This window comes from Schistocerca cancellata, chromosome 2 (assembly GCF_023864275.1).
Source record: "Schistocerca cancellata isolate TAMUIC-IGC-003103 chromosome 2, iqSchCanc2.1, whole genome shotgun sequence".
In the NCBI taxonomy this organism is placed as follows: domain Eukaryota; kingdom Metazoa; phylum Arthropoda; class Insecta; order Orthoptera; family Acrididae; genus Schistocerca; species Schistocerca cancellata.
The window spans coordinates 840,229,653-840,254,916 of NC_064627.1; the positions used below are offsets into that span (position 1 = coordinate 840,229,653).

General features: G+C 42.7%; 1 protein-coding gene across 1 annotated transcript in view; it reads left to right on the forward strand.

The window, feature by feature from the left end:
• Window positions 1-25,264, forward strand: part of LOC126159174 (uncharacterized) — a 520,900-nt gene that overhangs the window by 406,927 nt on the left and 88,709 nt on the right. The window contains exon 5 of the mRNA XM_049916497.1: window positions 24,671-24,937. Coding sequence (XP_049772454.1) covers window positions 24,671-24,937 — 267 coding nt within the window. The remainder of the gene's footprint in view (window positions 1-24,670; window positions 24,938-25,264) is intronic.

The window sequence follows — 25,264 nt, forward strand, 5'->3', positions numbered from 1 at the left end:
TGCATGGGATAACCACGGGAGTGTTCCTGTTGTCATACGAAATCGCACACCATACTATAACTACAGGTGTAGGTCCACTGTGACTTGCCCAGAGACAGATTTGTTGCAGGTGCCCACCTGGCCTCCTAACCAACACATGGCCACACTGACACGGAGACAGAACCAGCTTTCATCAGAAAACGCAACAGATCTCCACCCTGCCCTCCAGTGAGCTGTCGCTTGACACTACAACATTCGTAAAGGGCAGTGGTTTGGCGTCAGTGTAATGCACGCTACAGGGCGTCTGGTTCGCTGCTGCCTTTGAAGTAACCAATTTGTAACAGTTCATTGTGTCACTGTAGTGCCAGCTGCTGCTCAAATGGCTACTGCAGATACAGTACGATGAGCCAGAGCCGTACACTGAACACCAGTCTTTCCTCTCGGTAGTGCCACGGCGCCGTCCGTGGCCCGGTCTTCTTCTGACCTTCCATTCCCGTGACCACCGCTGCTAGCAGTCATGTACAGTGTCTATATTTCTGTCAAGTCTCAGATTTCGCAGAAAAGACATTCAGCTTCTCGCAGCCCTAGACACTACCTCGTTCAAACTCAGTGAGGTGCTGATGACAGCGTCTTTGTCGCCTTAAATGCGTTCCTGACTAATATCAACTCACCACGCCTAGTTTCAAAGATAACTAAGGCTCACGACCGTACTAGCGTCCATTCAAAGCAAATCTAATTTGCAGTCTCATAGTGGCGCTACTAGCGCCACACTTATGCGACTGGCGCGAAACTGTAGAAACACTCCTACTAGCTTTCCTTTATGTCGCACAACTCCTCCTTGTTGATGCGATTTTTTTTTTCGTCATTGTACGCTGAGACTGAACACTGCTTCCTCTACACCTCCACTCTCGCTAATGACACTCGGGTTACCCCTACCTTGCACATCCATTTAAAAGCAAGGAAGTTAAAATGTATGCAGTACAATTATTGCTTGAATATCGCTTGATTACTGGACTCCATCCATCTGAAGCTTTGTGTCTGACCACTGCCACTGACTGTAACATAGCGGGGGCCCTACTGTAATTACGCAGCTATTTACATAGTTTATCTGTTACAAAGTGAATAATGATGAAATTTTTGGTCGTTTGTGGGAACTATACTGATCAGCCAGAACATTATGACCACCGACCTACTATCAGTATAAGCCCGTCCAGGCGACAGCAGCGTCACCTGATGAGGAATGACTGCTAGTCAGACACGCGCATGATGCATGTAGTATCAGTGAACGTGCTGTCCGTGTGTAGAGTGGGGAAGGCGGGCGATCTATCTGAATTTGACCGAGGGCAGATAATGATGGCCTGGTAGTTCGCCACGAGCATTTCAGAAACTGTACCACTTTTCGCGTTTTCAAGAAGTGGTGTGATGAGTGTCTTTGACACATAGCGAAACCAAGGAGAAACCACGTCCAGACGTCATGGTCATGGATGACCAACCTTTATTACAGATGTCGGAGGTCGTAGGCTGGGCAGACTGGTAAAACAATAAAGACGGTGATGTGTGGCAGAATTAACATCAGACTTTAATACTGGGGAGAGTCTGAATACACAGTACGCCTAACACTCCTAACGATAGGCCCCCGCAGCCGACGACCCGCCTATGTGCCAATGTTAACACTACGAAATCGGCAACTACGTATGAAATTGGCCCGTGACCATCGGCACTGGAGGCTGGCGCAGTGGCGGAGCGTTCCATGGTCTGATGAAACCCAACATCTTCTTCATCATACCTATGGGAGGGCGCGAATCCGTCGTCTTCCAGGGGAACAGCTTCTTGACACCTGTATTGTGGGACGGAGACAAGCTGGTGTTGGCTCCATTATGCTCTGGGGGACATTCATGTAGGTATCCGTGAATCCAGTGGAGCTCGTGCGAGGCACCATGACAGTCAAGAAGTATCGCACACTGGCACCAGACCACGTACGCCCTTTCATGACGATGATATTATCCGATCGCGGTGGCGTTTTTCAACAAGATAATGCGCCATGTCACAAGGCTATCAGTGTGATGGGTGGCTGGAAGAACACAGTGGCGGTTTCTAACTGATGTGTTGCGCCCCCCCCCCCCCCCTACCACTCGCCCCTTCCAACGCGCCAGATCTGAACCCAATAGAACGCATCTGGGACGTGACTGACACGGCATCAGAGCTCATCACCCCCCACCCCGGAATTTATGAGAATTAGGTGTGTGCGGATGTGGTGCCAGCTCCATCCTGCGACTTATCCTCATGTCCTTACAGCACCCTTAGACCGCTCCAGCAGCAAAGAATTTGCAGTAGAAGGCACGAATTTCACATTATCGAAGATGAACAAATACTCATAGTTCTTAAGGCATGCATTTTAGAGCGCATGTCCAACGGGCATTTTTTCCTTGTTTTGATCCGTACCACCACCTTTCAAAATATGAAATACTTCTTTTTAATGCCCTGTACAAGTATATGTTTCGGTACAAGACCTGATTTCTTCACGGTCATCACATGAAATATACTTTGACGGCAGTGGGCTCATTCTGCTTTCTGCCACAAATGCCGCTGCTGCAAACTATCTCAAGCAGCATTTCGCGAGAAGTACGTGTTCCCTCCGCTGCCTTTCATTTGCGTTCAAGAGGAATTTCCTTAATATTCGCGCGCTGATCGAACCTGCTCTTAACAGATCTAGTAACACGGCTCTGAATTGCTTCGATGTCTTCTTTTAATCCTACACGTTGAATAAAAAGTCTTCGGCAAAGTCTGCTATTGTCCTTTATTGAAGGGACATGACCGGTTTCTCATTCTAAAAATGCACCATCAGATGATCTGTATACTGGAGGAATAGCATGCTTCCTCCTCTAGATAACCAATTCTAAAAATAAGTGATCATAATCACCTGAGACCCCGAAAAATGGCACAAGTCCATTATTTTTTAAATCATTGTGGTGTATAAGGAAAAACACATTGTAGTGGTTAATTAAAAAAAAAATGGGAGAAGAGAGACCGTGAAAAAGGGAAAGAATGAAAGAAATGCAAATCGGACTTTGTATAACAGAAAAGGTATCGGACTTCGTTATTCGGAAAAGCTATTGTTGGGGTGGTCCTTGTGGCGTTTTTGAGCAAAAGTTAAACCAATTTCCACTACAAAAAGTATTGAAAAGAAACAGAGAATAACAGAATGTAGCTGACAGGGGGAAATGGCGTAGACGAGAGATCATCCTTTACCAGATTAACTTATCTTCTTTCGGGCGGCGTCCACGTCTTCAAAAATCTCCTTCATTTCAGCGTGAGAAAATATGCTCCGAAATCTTGCAATAGTCCAGGGATCACTAATTTATACCAATGAAAATCATCTTGATACTGTATGCAATTTAATTCACTTTGCTACTTCCATCCACCGACTTTCTTAATAACTTCCACAATGTCTACACATTACAATCAAATCAAGATTAGCCATTAAGTTTTTACATCAGCATCCGATCACGTCTGCCTTAAGCTACCGCTAACAAGAGACAATTGAAAACGGATAGAAAACAAAAAAGGTTACAATTTTGGTATTTTCTCTGCCGTCGAGCGCTCATACCGCTGCGACGGGATATTTTTATCTGAGGGAACGAGTGTAGCGCGGCGAAATTTAAAGCCCCGCTACAACATACAGCCGAGCCCCATCGTTCATCGTCAAAGCAATAAAAATAAGTAAATCGCTGTAACGCGGTGGTCCGACTTAACGTGACTGGGCCCGAAAAGCAACGTATGAAATAAGAGTATACCTCAGTAACTACGAAAGAGAGAAGAATTCGGAAAAACCGTAGGTGCTGTAAGAACATCCGACTAACGAAGTCAAATAAACGTAGCCTGACTTCAAGTAGGAAACAGAGAGAAAGAAGCCAGGCTGAACACTCACGTTATCCGCAGACTGTTCCAGGGAGGTAACATGTCATGAAACTGCGCTAAACTGGCAGAACGTTATTCTGAGACCACGTGGGAAACGGTGCATGCGCAAATTTACAGAAGGACCGGGTCTTATGTACCGACAAGAAGGATGGAAATTGACTTCACAGTGTTACTAAACTAATCTCCAACAATCAAGGGGAGGAATATACTGACATGTACCGGCAATGCGGAAAGAATATGGTTCTGGGAAAAAATAAACTACTAATTTAAACAATTAGAATTAGCCAAAATGTTTCTATGGCGTAAATCAGTGTGTACATTAAGTGCTTCAAAAGGAAATATTTTCAATGACCGATAAATTTCCAATTATTCCAAAATATTAAGTATATTGTCCTTGGTTTCTCGATGTACTGTCTGAAGAGTAGAGGGGAGATCAGTAACTGAATACATGGTTTCCCCGTAGGTGGGTACTTAAGGCTGATTTGTAGCCTGGATTTTCCTTCAAATGTATCTCAGCTTGGAGGATTTGTTTGGTAATACAGTACAACCACTTTCCATCCATCTCGTAGGTACACACGGCCCGCCCCATCTGTAAATTTGCGATTGCGCAATTTCCTGCGCTGTCTCATAACAACGTTCCGCCAGTTTATCTCATTGGCAGATTGATGCCGAGTCACCTCTCTGAGTAGTCTACAGGTAAGGTGTGTAAACAGTCTGGCTTCTTTCACTCTGGTTCCTGCTCGAAGAAAGGCTACGTTTATTTGATGTTTGTTATTCGAATGTTCTTACGGCAGCTACGGTTTTTCCATTTTTTTCCGTTTTTCATAGTTAATGAGATATATCCTTATTCTGCATGTTGCTTTTCGGGGCCCCAGCGAGTTACTTATTCTTATTGTTTTGACTCTGAGCAGTGGGACTCGGCTATAACTGTTTTTCCCTGTGTGCTACAATGGTTTAAAAGATAATGTATGTATACTATTTTTAGCATCCCTTGTGATTATGATCACTTATTTTTAAAATACGGTTTTCCGAGGAGTAAATACGTTTTTCCTCCAGTGTGCAGATCGCCTGATGATTTATTTTAAGAATTAGAAACCGGTCGTGACCCTTCAATAATAGCCTGAGCGGAAGGCTTTTATTCAACGTGAAGAATTTCGGCTGTAGTTGCCTTCATTTCAAAGTTACGAGTTCTTTTAATTCGACCCGTCCGTGATCCCGAACACTCTAACAAAACTCAAGAACGAGTCGTACAAGTGTTCTGTATATGATCTCTTTTGTAGATGTACCACAGATCCTTACGGTTTTCCAAATGAAGTGAAGTCGATCGCTCGCCTTCACTAAAACTAACCTGACGTGCTCGTTCCATTTTATGCCGCTTCGCAACGTTACGCCCACATATTTAATCCACGTGATTGTGTCAAATATCACATCACTAATACTGCATTCGAACATTGTAGGATTGTTTTCCTACTTATCTGAATTAACTTACTCTTTTCCATACTTAGAGCAAGCTCCCATTCATCACACTAAATACAAATTGTCCAAGTCATCCCGTATCCCCCTACAATCACTTAAAAACGACATTATCCGTTAAGAGATCAGCGTCATCAGCAAAAAGTCGCAGATCGCTGTTCACCCTATCCGTGCTGGTGGAAGCGTATGCGATGAGGTAAGGAACCAGTTCGTCATTAATTAATGAGCCTTGATGTAGAACACCATTCTGCCACAGTAGCGTTTTAATCTGTATTCCACATTTTATTAGGCGGTACCAGACTGAATCCTGTCTTCCCCTCAGAAACCCAATGCACTAAGAGTGAAACACGAAAATAAATGGGATACAAATCTGTCTCACTACACATAGTAATGCTCAGAAGACTTTCTGTACTGTGTGTTATTTTAGAGAAAGATGACTTTATCTACGTGTTGAAAGCCAAATATAAAGAAGATGATATCAGATATACTTTTCGTTCCATAGATAGTGACGAGATCCTCGAAGTAGGAATTCTATAGCTACACCAGCCCAACCTTCAACCTTGGGTTCGCGTCTAGAGGTTCTGCCTTCAGGAACTGATGAGGACATTTTTGCCAATAGTTGCAGACTACTTAGATGCAGGGCCAATGGTGGTCTTTGGCGCTTAATGTGGGTATTGAACCTACCGATACGATTGACGTCAAGTGCACCTTGTGACACTCCACCTCTCTTCCCCCTCCTTTCACCCACTCGTTCTCCTACTCCTGCCCCCTCCTCACCAGCCATCTCAGGGTAGTATTTTAATCCCGCAGTCAGCTGCATAAAAATGGTGCCAAGTTCGGAGATATACAGTAAAAAATTCTAAATGTGTAAATTGATGCTATTTATGGCGCGGACGCACAACACACACACATACACACACACACACACACACACACACACACTGTGTAAGTGGCATAATCAGCGAGAGGGATTTACGTGTGTGTCATAAATCCCTTCCCTCAAAAATTTCCTCCCTTCATACCTCCTCTGTGTTACCAGAGACGTAGTGTCACTGATCTCATTTGTACTAAGATTGTAGTAAACGCGAGGTGCCTAGTTGCCTCGAACGCCCTGAGTGGAAGACAAAGTTCTTAATAATGTTCAACAACCTGCAGTCTTGTATAGTTGTGGTCCCCTGTGCAGAAAAAAGCACGTTGGCCGTAAATCCGTTATATCATGGCCGTAATAAACTGTTAGCAAGGAACTAGTATTGTGTAAATAATTAAATTTTGAACTGATTAGTGTAAAAGGGATGCCACTCGCTTTTTATTAGCAGAAAAGGAGAAACTGCACAATTATAGTCCATTATATGAATCACAAATAACTTCCATTCTTCACACTTTCATTAAAAATAAACAAAGTAATGAAATGTGTATTAGCATAACTACTAGCAACCTGCCCTCAGTTACAGGTCCAAATAATCAGCGATGGCCAATTAAGTTCTTAACCAAGGCAGACAACATGACTGTCCTTCGAGATTCCCGAACCAGCTCTAATCTTACAACCAAGTTAGGCGCGACCGCAGATCCCCGAAGTGTTTCATCTGCCTTTTCGTTTAGCAATTGTTTATTAAACTGCTGGTAATTAACACTTTTGAAATAATAGAGTGATAGCCTGCTACTGAGAGGTGCTTAATATTAAATGAAAGTAAATTCACTGTTTACTTTTTCCAATATTAATAGCAGAAGTTTATCAAACTACTTTAAGAAAAGCTTCTTGTAGCTGAAAATGATGACTGTAAAAGCAGAAATATTACAACACACACACACACACGCACACACACACACACACACACACACACACACACACACACACATGCACGCACGCACGAACACGTACAAGCACACACCTTGCATACGTATCGTAATATCCAAGTGTAATCGCAGACCTCTCTACAGAAATTAGAGCTAAAGAAAACTGTACTATTTCTTGAAATTTTGCGCACTTTGCAAGCTCCATGGACTTCAGATTAAACATTTCTACATCAAAACATGTCTGCGTTACCCATTAAAATAAATGCAGCTCGCTTATTGACACTACGTAAATAAATTACTTTTTAGTAAGCGACTATACTTCAATCTTTGTACGACACAGTAAATTCACCTAAATACGTAAAAAATTGTTGCAAGAACATGCACACGATCACCAGTACACATCTAAATTACAGCTTGAAATGCACCATGAATTACCGTTGTTACTCTAACGTGTAAAACGCGTCTCTAAAAGCGAAAGATCCCTATTTATACCTCACTTAGCAATTTGAACTTTCAAATTATTTTGCACATTATTACAGAATTACCTTCAGAGTCAGTGCACCTAAAGTTATCCAACAGAAGCGCACAGTAAGAATATTGGGTAATGCAGCAGAAACCTTTATAAGGATCTTGGGTTTCATACACTCACTTTCCAGTATATTTACTCCTTAATGGTTTTTGTTGCTGATAATACAGCTGAATAATGACACAGTTACAATACAGGACATAAAAAGTAGTTTCATGTAGACTTTTCCTCCTTGTCCAAGAACTCTAGTGGGAAGACATTCAACAAGCTCCCACCCAACTTAACGTAATAAATTGGTAATCCCTGCCTGTTGAAAAGAAAATTAAAATTTTACCTCGTTAATCACTCTTTCTACAAAATGAATATGTAGCTTCACGGATTGAAAATCTACAGGGCAAGTGGCAGTGTTCGTTACAAAGGTGCATGAAAAGCATTACTGTATTATAAATAGGTCTCACTATTTACAGATACAGGGACTTGTTTACTTTGAAAAATACCGTTGTAATCAAGTAAATATTTTATTGCTAATAACAAATAAACTGTGGCTCTGTAGTAAAACAGACGAGATAGCAGCTTTTCTCTAGAGGAGTAAATTCTTACTAGTTTACTAGATTAAATTTAGATTGTGTACGAGTGAGTAGTATTAAACGCTTTATGAATGTAGTACCCAGATTAAGTTTTTACTGTACGATGTCTCTGTCTTACGTTTATGTATACCTTGACTCGATTCACAACGCTCAACGGCATACTTCTCGTTGAAATCTACGGAACATGATGAATAGTGTAAAGCTGTATTGTGTGAAGAGTGCACAAATGTCAATTTTGTCACCCTAAATAACTGAAAAATAATTTTAATATGCACAGAAAAACTTAGTACTAGTGTGATTTTCAGTTTGTGCTGACATGAATGCACAACATTGTAACCCATCAGGATATTTCAAAAAATTGACTCCAGTTACTTGTTTGACCTACTCACGTTCACGCTGTAGACACGTAGACAGCAGGTATTTCAAATCTGGAAGAAAAAAGAACAGGAAAAAGTGAAACATTAGACTATGACCACCAGAGATGCTTTTAAGTAAATTGGAAAGTTATAATGAATTTACTGTTTATCATAATGCAAAAAATTTCTTTATCGTGAAAAAAATTATATATACTGTAGCTGCCGTGCGGGTAAGTTTCTGCAACAGTTAGCACACGATGAATACCACAGTATACTGATTAGGATCGAGAAAAGTGAGAGTGGAGATGTAGACTAAGCTGCCAAATAATTTTAGTATTTGTAAAGAATGGACGTATTATTTACCTCGTTGATGCAGTACGTTTACACAATGAAAGCACTGTTGCCCGCTCCTTGCTGCCCTCTTCACTTCATGTAATTTGTTTGTTCTAGTTACTCTCAATAATAGACCGTGGATTTTAAAGACAGAACGTAACAGTACGAAAGTGATGCAGTGCAGCCTGCAGATATGTAGTCAAGAATTTGAGCTAAACCTCGACACTGAATGTGATTTCTGGTGAAAGAGAAAGCTCATCTCTACAGTTCCATTCGTTAGGTACTTTTGCAGCATACTACAAAAAATATACAATACTAACTTCAAAACACATACCCCTATCCACCAGCAATACATCTCAGGTTGTGGTTTCTCTCTGTAAGAAATGGGTCGCGAGAGATGTCTCGAAACGGAACATTCTGTCCCTTCACTTCGTCATCATCAGTCAAGCCGCCGTGGGAAATACACTCGAAATAAATGAGGGGTTTCTTTCAGACCGGGTGGGAAATGATTTCGCTTACTGGGAACGGATGGACACTTCCGTCGTCTTAATTCAGCAAAACTACTTGCTCGTCATTTGCAAGAAACTTAAAATGAAAGCCAACGCGAGGCAGAGAACGTCACCCAGTTCACTTTTATTTGCAAGTGGCATTCGTCCAACTTCCCTGTTACTTTTCTGCTTTTCGGTAACTTCAGATTTCGAACACAGACACAACGGGCCGTAACGACAACGGTAGGAACAGCACATAGGCCCCTTCCTGTTATAGGACTTTCAGAGGTTTATTTCCAACAGCGATTCTAAACCACTGGTCGTCATAGGAAATCACGAGCCCTTATACCAGTGAAGTCGAGTCCTGCCACAACCCATTTAGGAGTATTATGGGAAAACTGGATGGCTATCATTTTTAAGCTGGAGAAAACCTTCCCTTGTATACTGGAAGCTGGCTCTAGCGTACAGAATAGCCACAGGTACAGCACCCTTGCAAAGCCAGATTTATAGAGAAAGAAGAGGAAAAAGAGAAAACAGATACATATTACAGCGAACAGTGTCTTATCGGTTTGCCAGGAATGCAGGTGAACATAATTAATCACATACGAAGGTTTTTTTTTATTTTATATAGGTGCATGTACAATAACTGCCCAAGTTTACAGATAACATCAAGTTTCCCCCACATCTCCACGAACATTTCACGAGTGTCGTTAGAGGATGTAAAAATGAATAGTACAGACGTCTACAGTGGCAATATAATGTAAGGACTATAATGTCAGCTTTAAAGTCCTTTCATTCCTCACAAAAGGTGTTGCAGTGAATCAGAAATCCAGCTGCACTTCGCTTGTAATCCTGACAGCACAACGTTCTCGTACTATCTGTGTGTGTGTGTGTGTGTGTGTGTGTGTGTGTGTGTGTGTGTGTCTGCGTAAGTCAGCTAGTCTGTGATTAGAGTAGGTGATGTTATGATAGTGCATTTCCCGATAAAACTGCAATTTTACGAGCTACTGTAGACGAAAATCTCGCTGTAGCGATATGGCTTCAACACAGAAGCTAAATTTCAACACAGATGTCCAACTGTTGTTTCTTCCTAAATACAATAAAAGTCATAAAACAAAATTTGTTTTGCTTACTATAATGTCGCAGGAGATCTAAATAGGTCTGACAGCAGCTGATGACGTGTATTGATCAGGATAAAGAAACTAGGTAGTGACTTTTAGTCTTATTTTAAGTCATAGTGACTTCAACAAAACGACAGAATGGTAGCACAGTGAAAATCAAAAATGGTTAAGACATAAAAAGAAAATAAGAGTAGCACAAGAATTGTAAATTGCAGTTTATTATAACTCCAAGAACACTGAAAAAATGGTACTTGTCTCCATATGCGTCTTCACTCGAAATTATTGCAGGTGCAATCATTTATTCCCATATTTACTGCTCTTCTGAGACATGCCATTTATTAGTATTAGTATATTCAATATAAAGCAGAACTGTGAGCTGCAATGCGGACACTGTGATGAAAATAAAGTATGGAGACAGATCAGTGTATAAACAGTAGACTGCTTTAGGAAAGATGGCTAAGAAATTATTGCAGGTGCAATCATTTATTCCCATATTTACTGCTCTTCTGAGACATGCCATTTATTAGTATTAGTATATTCAATATAAAGCAGAACTGTGAGCTGCAATGCGGACACTGTGATGAAAATAAAATATGGAGACAGATCAGTGTATAAACAGTAGACTACTTTAGGAAAGATGGCTAAGAAATTGTAACAGAATCTTTGGTAATTTAACGATTAATCTACTACCAGTTTCTGATATAATTGCTTCTTTTTTATTACACACAACACGTCCTCCCGTAAAGCAATTAGCTGTTTTCGGGCCTCATTGCAAACAAAAAGTTATTGAAAGTGTACGTTTACGTGCCCTGTCGGCATAAAGGTTTCAGATTACACTGATGACAGCAAAATACATAGAATTAACCAGTGATTGAGTATAGCTGCATCATGCTAAAGTTGGACTTGTGAAGCACTGCAAGAATGACACAGATGCCTGTTTGCTGTCATCGTCAGTAAAATCCTCGAACTGAATATCGAACCAGCCTAATCTGAGGTTGTTCTATAGATTGCAAGAAATTACACATTTTATTTGTAATATGTACCAAATCGACATATTTCTTCGACACATGTCATACCCGATGAATAATCCCCTACACATATCAGAACCGAAATTCAAAATGTTTTTGAAACACCGCACGTCTGCTAGAAAGGCCACTTATTATATTACTTTTGACGTTGAAACACTAGACACGTCATGATTTTAATATATTTATTACGCTACACTCTTGGGTACCGTCTTCCTATCATCAAGCGGCTATAAACACAGATACAAGAAATTGTTGTAGACAGTTATATTAGGTCTTCTGCGCAGTTTCCTAGTGACTGTTTTTGTAACACGTAGAAAAAATATTGAGTAGTCAGCTCAACTGCGTTGTCTGTGTATGGTGCGAGTATTCTTTGGTATTTAACAGCCTGTGATCCTCATAGCAATATGATTTTTGCTTATGCTGACAAGTTTAGAACCATTAAGTAATTTAATATGTAAATTACCCGTTCTTTTTTGGCACAAATTCATTATGACATAAGTTATGACCTGACATCTAATAGCGAATCCGAGACTTAAAGATCGTTATGACAAAATGAACAAGTAGTAGCTTTAGTAGAGACAAAACCACACTTTATTAATTTTAGATGAAGAGCACTCGGATCTCCAGCCGGGCGGCAGTGTGGAGATAAGGCGACATTTCGACGAATCTCATATGATCAGTGATGAGTCAACCTCAAAACATTTCCACCCAAAATGAACGTATGTATCTACTTCTGTCAATAGGCGAAGGAAATGCTCACTTCATCTTTCAGTTATACTTCTTTCTCTTTCCGTTCTTCAATGAGACACTCAATTTTTTTCTCATCTATTCATTGCTCGTCATTGTGGTGATAAATTTTTCTAAGTTTCTAAGCTCTCTGGTCTCCATCTGGGCGGCAGCATGAAGATACCGCCTAGTGTCACTCTACAGTGAGATGCGAGAGATTTCCATCAGTATTATACGCTGGTAGAGTCTGCATTCATGCACACTGTACATTTGTTTGTGTAAAGTATAATAATGAAGATAAATAGCAGACAGAAAATTTAAACTGAAGAGTGTGACAGCAACGGATATCATAGAAAATAGAAAGAGAAACGTGTTAGAACATAAGTAATGAGGTGAAGAGGAAAATAAATGACCTGGCTGACTGAAAAGTGAAAAGATAAAGAAGTGTAACTGGAGGATTTGCTTTACTTTCTGACAGCACAGGATATGTTTGAAGGGAAATGCTATGAAGTTGACAAAATAAGGTACTTCGATACTAAACAGTGCCTAGTGCAGATTTGCCTGTACCAGGGACAGAAGCACCGATAAAGAAGGAGTTTCAAATTGTTTTTTATTCATGGATGGACGCAGCTACGTTTCTAGACAAATGAGACATTGTGTCGTGACAATCTCGTGACATGTCTCGCCCTAATCATCCTCACTGAGCGTATGAATACGCCCCGAAGTTTCTGGGACTGACTGAGTTGGTGCAGTCATAAGACATTGGATTCGTAACACCCGTACTGCCATCCGGATTAGCTTTCCTGTGATATCCCTAAATCGCATAAGGTGAATTCCGGGATGGCTCCTTTAATAGAGCACAGCGGATGTCCCCTTCCTTATTCTAAGTCAACGCAAACTCTTGCTGTGTCTCTAACGACGTCTTCGTCGACGGAGCGTTATACCCTAATCTTTCTTCTTTAGAAATTTCAGGAGGGCAGAGACACAAGTACCAAGTCTTCATGCACATGCCAAAGGTATTTTCTGACCAGTTGAGGTGCTCGTACAATGCAACAGCTGAGTTATTTACCGTGATACGGTTTTGGAATACCGTCGAGAAGAAGAGGAGAAAATGTTTGCAGAATTCAGGAACACTTAACTGCTGCTGAGACAAAATTATGACAACACCAAAAACAGCATGTTTCCTTGCCTAATAAGTTGTAAACGTTGTAGAAAACCCGTTGGCATTCGAAACTGCTTCCAGTCGTCTCAAAATAGGGGAGTACAGGTCCTGTAGGTTAAAATGGTTCTGAGCACTATGAAACTTAACTTCTAAGGTCATCAGTCCCCTAGAACTTAGAACTACTTAAACCTAACTAACCTAAGGACATCTCACACATCCATGCCCGAGGTAGGATTCGAACCTGCGATCGTAGCGGTCGCGCGGTTCCAGACTGTGGCGCCTAGAACCGCTCGGCCACCCCGGTTCTGTAGGTCCTGTATGGTTTTCAAGGGAATCTGATACCATTCTTCCTGCAAAACAGTGGTAAGTTGAGGTAACGATGATGCAGGTGGATAGCGATCTCTCACTCTTCTCTCCAAAATAGACCACTAAGGCTCGATAACATTGAGCTCTGGTGACTGCGGTGACCAACAGACCGTCCTCGTGCTCAGAAATCACTCTTGGACGATGCGAGCTGTGCGAACAGTGACCTTGTCGTCGTGGACCACAACATCAGTACTGGAAGACAAACGTTGTACTATGAGATGGACCACATCAACTAAAATGGTCACATAATCTTAGGCAGTAGTATGACCTTGCAGAGTAACCATGGTGCCCATGGAATACCGCGAAACGGCTGCCCAAATAATCACCAAACCTGTGCCATTTTTCACTCTTAGGACGTAAACTTCGTCAGAACTTGGAAACAGTGTGAAACAAGACTCATTCGATCAAATGACTTCCTTCCATTGCTCCGCACCATGTTTTATGGATTCGGCACCACGTTTTCCTGTTAGGGGCGGTTGCATCAGCGACGTGTAATTTTAAGATTTCAGCCTGCACTCCAATTACCAGCGTATGAAGCTCCCTGCATGTCGTTTTGGTGCTGACAGGGTTCGCGATTGCGAGATTCAGTTCTGCAGTGACTTTTACAGCTGTCGTCCTATCTTTCGCACAATCCACTTCAATGACCGTCTGTCGCCAACTCTCAACGCACACTTTCGTCCGCGTTGTGACTTGGCGGATGATGTTTCTCCGCTTTCCCCGTGTGAGATATAAATCTTCGATAGGGCGCCTCTTGAAACAGCAAACACTTCGGCACGCACCATATGTGCACCTATACTACGACCACGTCTGAATTCACTTAGCCGGCAGCTGTGGCCGAACGGTTCTAGGCGCTTCAGCTCGGAACCGCGCTGCTGCTACGGTCCCAGGTACGAATCCTGGCTCGGGCATGAATGTGTCTGACGTCCTTAGGTTAGTTAGGTTTAAGTAGTTCTCGGTCTGGCAACGGCCTTGCCGCAATGGATAAACCGGTACCCTGAGATCACCGAAGTTAAGTGCTGTCGGGGGTGGTTGGCACTTGGCCGGGTGACTATCCAGCCGCCATGAGCTGTTGCCATTTTTCGGGGTGCACTCAGCCTCGTGATGCCAATTGAGGAGCTACTCGACCGAATAGTAGTGGCTCCGGTCAAAGAAAACCATCATAACGACCGGGTGAGCAGTGTGCTGACCACCCACCCCTCCTATCCGCATCCTTAACTGAGGATGACACGGCGGTCGGATGTTCCCGATGGGCCACTTTTGGCCTGAAGACGGAGTGCTGCTGCTGAGTTCTCGGTCTAGGGGACTGATGACCTCAGATGTTAAGTCCCATAGTGCTTAGAGAATTACACAGGACACTATTCTGACCACGACTTACTATTGATAAAATTGAAGATTTTTGTGATCAAATACAACAGCGCATTTTTTAGGCTTGACTAGCGCCTGCATTTATGTTCGAGGACGCATCTCACGGTGTCTGCATATTTTTGTCCAACCCCTTTACTGCGTCTACTGTGAGTTTAATGCTCGCTTCTTACCTGCTGTAAGAGACTCCAGTAGCCGGCCAATAAGGTCAGTGGTTGACCCACTTCTGGAGGCACGGTTTAGGTGACACGGCAGCCGGCAGGTGGGTGATTGGGAGGCGTTCTGTCACGTCACGACTCGCTCCAGCGAACGGTGCGTGAGAGGGCCCCGCTCTCACACTCAGGGAAAGATGGAGATCAGAAACTGCAGCACTCCACATGCCTGCTACCCACAAAGATAAGCGTCAACAAACAGTCCCTGCCGCACACCGCTCAGGGAGAAAGCCGATGTTTTCCCGTGGCGGCCGAAACACACTCCTGTTCTAAGCGGGAAACACCGATTCAACCAGTTACCTTTTCATCAAAAGCATAAGTAGGTATATGTCAGGTGACGAAAATGAGACATTGCCACAAGTAATCGATTTAGTATCAGTTCTCAGATTCAGAAGCGCGAACAATTTCGAGGCTAACTTCCTGAAGCTTACAGCGTTCTAGACAGTGAAACAAACGTGAAGGCCACAGCTTAGTTTTTCATGATATTCTAAGGTGAACAGGCGCAAGTTGGGAATACACGTCGATGTAGAAAGCAAGAGTAAATGCATGTGAAAATTACCGCACATTCAGTCTAGCAGTATCACAAGCAACCAAAATACAACTCCCTTTAATGAAACAATGGGATATTGAAAATATTTTAACAGAGGTACAGTTTAGTTTTAGGAGAAGAAATGGCATTCGCGAAGCAATCTTATCACTGCAGTTAACAACCTTCGGCAACTCTTAGACAATGTCGTAACAAACACAGGGATAGAACGGTAAGCCATTCTTGGAATCAACAACAGGGATAGAAGGGTAAGCCATTCACTTTATGCAAATCCTGTTGTAGTAGTCAATACTAAATTAGGAAAAGTGTAAGACCGGGTTTCTCAATTTTACACACTGATATTTAATGTGCACTGAAGACGCAATGAGGGAAACAAATGTCTACCATAATTTGGGAATTCTTTGTCACAGACAACACGTTAGGTTGATACAGTTCACTGATGACTGAGCAGTAGTGAACGAACGTGAACAGGGACTGAATAGGATACTTAATGAAATGGAGCCTGTAAGATGCACATTGTTGTTGTGGTCTTCAGTCCTGAGACTGGTTTGATGCAGCTAAACAAAAAAAAATTTAAGGTAAAATAGTGTGTTGCTGCACAGTAACTGCATATGTTGGAGGGCTCAGTGTTAAACTTGAAGAAATGGACGAATTTTGCGTACTCTGAAGTAGCTGAGATAAAGATGGACAAGAAAAAAAGAGAGGCAGGTTAGGGTTTAACGCCCTGTCGACAGTGAAATCGTAAGAGAGACGGTACACAAGCTCGAATTATGAAAGGATGGTGAAGCACATCGGGCGTACCCTTTTCAAAGGAGCCAACCCAGCATTTTCCTGGAGCTATTTAGAGAAATCACGGAAAACCTAAATCTGGATGGCCGGACGCGGATTTGAACCGTTGCCCCCTGAATACGAGTCCAGTGCGCCACCGCGCTCTGCAAGATCGACACAGGAATGGTATAGAAGCGAAGATTGAGCAAAGTACGTGGGCATTCTATAAAACGAACCAGCTGCTAATATCAAAAAATATAAACCTTAAGACCAGCCAAAGATTCATAAAATGCTATGTTTTCATCACTGTGCTCTTGAGGATGCGAAACATGGACAATGTGGAAGACGGAAATAAAACGATTCTGGTTTTATTATACCAGCAGTTATAAACCGTAGACATTCATAGGTTAGATGGTGCGTCTACACAGTAGAGGTAAACCCCTTACCAGTAGCACTCTTAGCTTCCGTATTTTCTAAACATCACATGTCAAGGTGACTGCAAGGGAAGATTTACCTACGACTGCCTACCACAGAAATTTTCCGATGGATATGGAGAAGTCCGTGATACATAAAGTGTTGTGGAAAGTATTTACGTGTGGCACAATTACTTTACAATTTCACAACTTTTCACCAGTTTGGACCAATCATTCGCTACACTTGGAGCCTAGTACACAAAACTGACACACTAGTTACCTTACTTGCACTTTGTCATCCATTTTTTTAAACATAACGATTGTCTAACTTAACCTAATACGAGTATATTTTGTGGGTTTTTCTATGGAATCATTTCAATCAATAAGAGCTGTACTGCAGATACTATCTCGTTTTCGTAGAAAAAGTTGAGCGGCTATTGTTGCAACTCACCTTGACTCGTATTTCTCTATCTAGTACCTAGGATGACCAAGATCTCTTTTCTTTGAGCAGCCTGCGCACGGTAAGCAGAACTAGCCCTCAGTTATTCCACTCTTGGAATGCCCTCTTTGTGACGACTTAACAGATAACTACCCTTTATCATCCTCCGGAAATGCAGAAACTATTGAGCTGGCGATTGGCTGCTACCGAATCACATGACCATTGGTATTCTGAAAGAACGGTAGCAAGAAATGTACTCAAGCAGTTGTTGCCCATTGATCATTCAGTGTAAGCGTTGGGCATATCAGAGTCATGGAGTTTCTATTAACGTAATCATGTTAAGGAAAAATAAGTACATATATGTTAAATTAGCAAGAAGTGGTCGCGAGTTTGAGGCCAGAAGACGATGGGGTTTCTTCTAGAGAGTGACCAGTAGATTTGACTTTCGTTTCAAGTTACAGGATGCTTTTGAAAAGTGAACATGCGGGCTTGCTTAATACACAAGTTTCATTTCGACATGCTAAGGACCGGGATAGTAATTAATACTCACAGAATGGTAGGCGCTGAAAAGGTCACTGTTTAGCTAAGTGTGTTGCGACAAGAACCCGGCAGCAGTTGCAGTAAGAAACCACTTCAAGAGAATCGTCCTATCGTGCTGGAGATTGTTTTAATTAGGGTATATGGGAGATATGTGAGAGGACAGCTTTTCACTCGGCGTGGCTGGAGAAAGGGAGGAGAGGCTCGGCTGACTCTTTCCCCTTCCAGACGAGGAGATGAAATACAGTGCAGTTTCTTCTATTTCTGTCAGTTCATTGTTGTTATGTTTACACAATTTCTATACCTTTCGTCTCTGTTCCTTAAGGCTCTTTACATTTTTTCCACCTTCTGTAGGTATTAAAAAATTATTGTCCCCAGAAAGGAGCTGGGGGGGTTGGGGGGGGGACCTCTGTACGAATAGAACTGATTTGAGAAGCAGTGTCACGAGATACGCATTTTTAAACATTTTTTGAAACTGTCAGATCCCACAATCCTTGTTGGCTGAAGCACGACGTGTAGTACAGCTCTCTAGTTTCGTAATATGAAAATTAGAGCTCATTAACAAATTTTATGATATGAAGCCGCAGCACACCATTACACCATTTTAATTTCCTACTACATGTCATTACTGCATTTTCTACTTTGTGCATGAGGTCCTGCGGTTTCGTGGGATTCGGCAAAAATTAATTTGCATATCAATATAAATAAACTTTACAAACTACATACTCTTGGAACTGCCTACTACTGCAGCAGATGAAGAAGCAAACATCAAGACATGCACGTTTATGAACATCACAGTTACCTAGCAACCGAACTTATTTACGGAAACCATAAATAAAATGACCCAGTTACAAAAATTGAAACAACAAATAAAATGAATAATGAAAGAACAGTTAAACATGCGTGCTCAAAATGTTCATGTAGGTATTGTGTTTAACATGAAGCTCTAGTATCATGAATACGGTATATATACTACCTGGTCAAAAGTATCCGGACGTATCACTGTAATGCGAATTAACAAGCAGATACCACTAGACTCACCAGTATAGAAGGAGGCGGGAAGTACAGTGGTGTCAGTAGAAAAGCGGTAACAACAGAATGGGCCCGTCAGAAGAGATCAGTGACTTCGAATGTGGACGCCGTTGGATGTCACCTGGGTAACAGACCCATCAGGGACATTTCAACCCTTCTAAACCCTCCCAAATCCACTGCCGGTGAGGCGACTGTGAAGTGGAAACGCGAAGGAACACTACAGCTAAACCAAGACCAAGCAGACCTCATGCATTGACGAATGGGGACTGCCGACTATTGCGGAGAGTGGCTGTAAAAAAACCGCATGAAAATCAACGGAAGGATTTACTCGTGAGTTCCAAAGTGTTACCAGCGGCACAGCAAGCACCGTAACTGTGTGTAGGGGGCTAAAAAATGGGGTATAGTGGTCGAGCAGTTACTCATAAGCCAAGCCTCTTAAGTCAATGCCATGTGACATGTGACGCTTGAGGTTTGTATAAACAGCAACGCTACTACGCAATGGATGACAAGAAATGAGTAATTTGGAGTGATGAATCACGCTATACCCTGCGGCAATCCCATGGAAGAGTTTAGGTTTGGCGAGCGCCTAAAGAACTTTTCTCCTGGCATTACGGTACAGGGGTAGTTAGGCGGGTAGCGTGTGGTCCCCTTATTGTGCTTATGAAAACGTTAAATGCAGAGGGACACGAACACATTTCACAACATTGCCTACTGCGTACAGTAGAGGAACAGTTCGGAGACGATGACTGTATCAGCATGACAATGCACCCTGTCTTATTGCAGCATCTGTGAGGCAATGGTTTGTGGACAATAACAACCTTGAAATGGACTATTCTGTCCAAAGTCCCTACCTAACCCAATGAACACCTTCTGGATGATTTAGAAAGTCGACTTCACTCCAGACCCCAGTGTCCATCACCACTACCTTCTGTTTTGGTTTCGGCTTCGAGGGATAACTGGCTGTCATTCGTCGACAGACATTCAGCCACTTAATTGAACGTGTCCCTAGCAGTGTTCAGGCCTTCATAAAGGTGAAGAAACAAGCTGTGGTGCTCACAATGAGAGTTTCGCACAGTCATACCAGGTAAGGCCCAACTTTCCCATATGTGAATTCCATATGTAAAATGGTCAAGTGCAACCATTATACAGGTTTCGTCACTGTATCAAAATACGTAATACATTAAAATACGATAGCTAAGTACTGAATGGGAGGCACACATGGTGTGATCAAAGCTCTTTTCAGCGTTGCAAGGCGTCGAGAGCTCCCACGCTCAATGAGCTGTTAATCTATACCATACGGAGGGTGAGGTTCAGGTCGGAGGTCTGATTTTTTATCAATTATTCAAAATTACAGTCACAATCGCATTATTTATTTTGCCGCCAACCGGTTTCAACCCGCGATGGGGTCATCTTCAGGGCAATTTACACCATGTGGTCGCTCGCTGGAGTCGTCACCCTGCCTGTGCACGGTTAGTAACTATGCACAGGCAGGGTGACGACTCCAGCGAGCGACCAAATGGTATAAATTGCCCTGAAATGACCCCATCGCGGGTTGAAACCGACTGGCGGCAAAATAAATAATGCGATTATGACTGTCATTTTGAATGATTGATTATGAGTAAACCAATCGCTGTTATCTCCACACAACTATGTTGTCTAAAAATTTACTGATTTGTAATGTTTTGGCAGGTGTCTTTCGTAACATGACTTGAGCCCACATCAACCAGGCTGTTCAGTACAATGCTCTCGGAGACCAAATGTTGCCGTTTGATGGACACTCAGGCACTCCATCACACCTCCACCAGCCCGCTAAATCACCCCATCTTAATCCTACATAAAATTTCAGGGACAGTTTGGAACAACAGATGAAATGGAGCCACAAGCATCTTCATAGTATGGCAGTTATATGGGATCAAATCATCAACAGGCGGCTTCAGCTGGATATGGCATACTGGAGGAAACTTTTGTGCCCCCTTCCTCACGGAACTGAGGCCATTACCAACGCTAGAGGCTGTGTTAGTCTGGAAGCACAAGGAAGGCTGCTAGTCTGCATGCTGACTTACTGAACACAGGGCCATCAGGTGAACACAGACAATGCTGGTTAACCAGCCACTTGGTGCACGAGCACCAGCACCAGCAGTGTGTTCCGCACATGCTGTCTGCTTCGTCTAACTGTTTTACCGAAAGCATTAGATAAAAAAATGATTATTTCGTTACTTATAGCCTCATGTGTTATCTTTGTGATTAACTGTCTATTGGATATTTAACAGTAATAGTTATTGTGGTATTTCCTAATGAAGTAACCCACTGATCGTAATTCATATACTTTGCAGTGAAAACAAGGATTCACTATGAGCTTACATTTATTGTGAATTAGGTCATACATTGTTTATGAAATGTAGCTAACATATTGACTTAGTTTTTAGACTTGCGACTATCTCTGATCTGGAGAAAAAGACAGATCCTTAAGACCTTGCTCGGAACATACGAGGGTCACTCCAAAAGAAATGCATACAACTTTTGTAAAAATACAGTTTTCATTCTGCAAGTGTGAAAGTTTTACAGTGTGTAGATACACATCCCTCCCACTTGTTTTCAAACTTAGTTCAACCTGTTCCCCTGAGAGGGGCCGTCACAGCATGTCTTCAAGATGGCTGCTACACTTGACGTTCATCGGAAGCAACATGCTATCATAGAATTCCTGTGCTGTGAAAACGAAACAGTGGGAAACATCCACAAGAGGTTGAAAAAGGTGTATGGAGATGCTGCTGTCGATCGCAGTACAGTTAGTCGGTGGGCAAGCAGGTTTCGTGATGAAAGCGGGCACGGCAACATTGAGGATTGTCCTCGCAGCGGCAGGCCTCGTACTGCACACACTCCAGACAATGTGCAGAGAGTTAACGAATTGGTGACTGCTGACAGACGCATCACAGTGAACGAATTGTCACGCTACGTTGGGATAGGGGAAGGAAGTGTTTGCAGAATACTGAAAGTGTTGGCGTTAAAAAAGGTTTGTGCCAGGTGGGTTCCCAGGATGTTAACAGTGGCTCACAAAGAAACAAGAAAAACCGTAGGCAGCGAACTTTTGGAACAGTACGAGAATGGTGGAGATGAATTTCTTGGAAGAATTGTGACACGTGATAAAACATGGCTCCATCATTTTTCACCAGAGACGAAGAGACAATCAATGGAGTGGCATCATGCAAATTCACCCAAGAAAAAAAATTCAAAACCACACCTTCTGCTGGGAAAGTTATGTTTTTCGATACCGAAGGACTCTTGCTTCTGGACGTCATGCCAAGTGGAACCACCATAAATTCTGATGCGTATGTGACGACACTGATGAAACTTCAAGCTCGACTGAGTCGTGTTCGACCGCATCGGCAAAAGCAGGATGTTTTGCTGTTGCACGACAATGCACGGCCACATGTGAGTCGAAAAACCATGGAAGCGATCACAAAACTCGGGTGGACAACACTGAAACACCCGCCCTACAGTTCTGACCTGGCTCCATGTGACTATCATCTCTCTGGGAAACTGAAAGACTCTCTTCGTGGAACAAGGTTTGAAGATGATGACTCCCTTGTGCACGCTGCCAAACAGTGGCTCCAACAGGTTGGTCCAGAATTTTACCGTGCAGGTATACAGGCGCTGGTTCCAAGGTGGCGTAAGGCAGTTGTGAGGGATGGAAATTATGGGGAGAAATGAAAATATTGTTCCTAAAGGATGCATCTACACACTGTTAAACTTTCAAACATATAGAGTAAAATATGGATTTTAAGGGGGGTAGGACGTCAAAGGGTCGACTTAGAGCAAGAGAGGCATCACAGGACATTTTAATTTCCAGTGTCTATACTTTTACAAATAAATTCATAAAACTTTGTCAGCATCACCAGGAAGGATTCAGGATTCACACTCATTGCAGTGGAAGTTCGAAAACGTAACAAAATAATTTTTTTACGTGCGAAATTTCATCATTTTTTCGCTTACTAATGGCTGCATTTGTTGCTATAGGTACAATTTTCTTCATAAGTTAGAGAGATTCTTCGATGAATTTTGCACAGCATACATACCAAACTTACAGGTGTACGAAACTCTAGAATTTATTCAATTTATGAAAAAACGAATGATCTGTTATATTTTAAACTTCATGTTTAGAAAAAAAACAATTTTGTAGTTAATTACCTCAACTTTTACCACAGTTTTTAATAGATTTGGAAAATTCTAGAGTTTCATACACCTTTAAGTATGGTTTGTATGCTGTGCAAAATTCATCGAAGGATCTCTCTTACTTATTGTGGTGTGCGTACTGTAAGACCTTCGGTACACACACCATCAGATTATTTGACTTGTCGCTCTAACGAAGTAGGCGAGTGTCAGCAATATGTCTCGTGGTCTTATCGTGGCGTGTTTATCTTCTGCCGTTAGGTCAGACGATAGAAATGCCACTTGCACGCTTAGAGTAGCAGATTGACGGTGACCAACTTTAAACAGTACTTGATTAATTTTCAAACACATTTATTAAAATAATAACAAGCATAAAAATAACTTGGTTCTGGATGCTGTTTACAATTGACAATCTGAATTTCCTTTGGTCTTGGTACATTAATCTTATTCTCATATATCTCTGATACTTGACAAGGTGTCTATACATTTGTCTTCATGGCTATGTACCGGAATATGATAATCTTATTAGGCGCAGACTGAAACTTGACTACAGACTAATGCAGACTGGTACAGATAAATGCAGACTAATGCAGACTGACTAATTGGAGGTCTGTACACTCGTTATAATACCTCGCGCGTTCAGGTATCACTGCGCGAGTGTGATCCGCGAGGAGAAAAGGTTCTACGTTAGCAGCAATCTCATTGGCTGCGTTATATATTAATACGCGGATCGGCGGAAGCAGAATTCTGTCCGTCTCTAAGACAGCGCCATCTCGTAGTGCGGAGAAGGACGAGCGCTGCGCCTGCGCTGTTGTGCTTAGTGGGGCGCGCTCTATTGGGAAAGTTGTGTACGCGCTGACTATGTACACAACACTTATGAAGAAAAGTGTACCTATAGCAACAAATGCTGCCATTAATAAGTGAAAAAAATGATGAAATTTCGCATGTAAAAAAAATTATTTCGTTATTATTTTCGAAGTTCCACTGCTGAGAGTGTGAATTCTGAATCCTTCCTGATCATGCTGACAAAGTTTTATGAATTTATTTGTAAAAGTATAGTCAGTGGAAATTAAAATGTCCTGTGGTGCCTCTCCTGCTGCAGGTCAGCCCGTTTGACGTCGTACCCCCCTTAAAAAATCGTGTACATTTCATTTGAAGTGACCCTCTTATTCGTCTTTGGCAGCGACTCTACTCGAGTGCCCCAAATGCTCCAGTAAGCGTAGGAGCCCACCCGTCTGCGCCACGTTTGTACTGTAGAGTGTTTGTGTGCTTTTTTAAGACGCAGTAGTGCGGAGTGGAGTGACGCGACTGAGCAGAGCGCTGTGCGTGCCGGCAGCTGCTGACGCGGGCGTGCGAGCCGCCGGGCTGCGGCCACGCGGCCGTGTCCGAGGCGCTGTCGACGCTGCGGCTGCGGCTGGCGGAGCCGGTGCGCTTCCGCCTGCTGGCGGGGATGCTGGGCAGCGCCGGCGGCTGCCCCGACCTGCCCGCCGCCGGCCTGCGCTTCCTCAACACCCTGCTGGAGACGGCGCCCGGCGAGCAGGCGCGCCTCTACCTGCTCGCCGAGCTCCGCCAGGCCGGCTTCCAGCCGCACGCGCTCGCCCAGGTACGTCTACCGCGGACCACAGGTTCTCTGCGTAGATATCCGCACTAATAATTACCTTGCTGATAAATGCCACCACAAGCGGATGTCCGCAACTATACAGGGTGTTTCAATGACCCCTACCGCTGTGTTTTATTCAACCCGCAAAGCCTTCAGAAACCACGTTCAAGATTTTCATACTCTCTCGCTCCCTACGTGAAAATTGTTAGTCCAGTGGTTCCCAACCTGGAGGTACGTTACTGGCCATTAAAACTGCTACACCAAGAAGAAATGCAGATGATAAACGGGTATTCATTGGACAAATATATTATACTAGAACTGACATGTGGT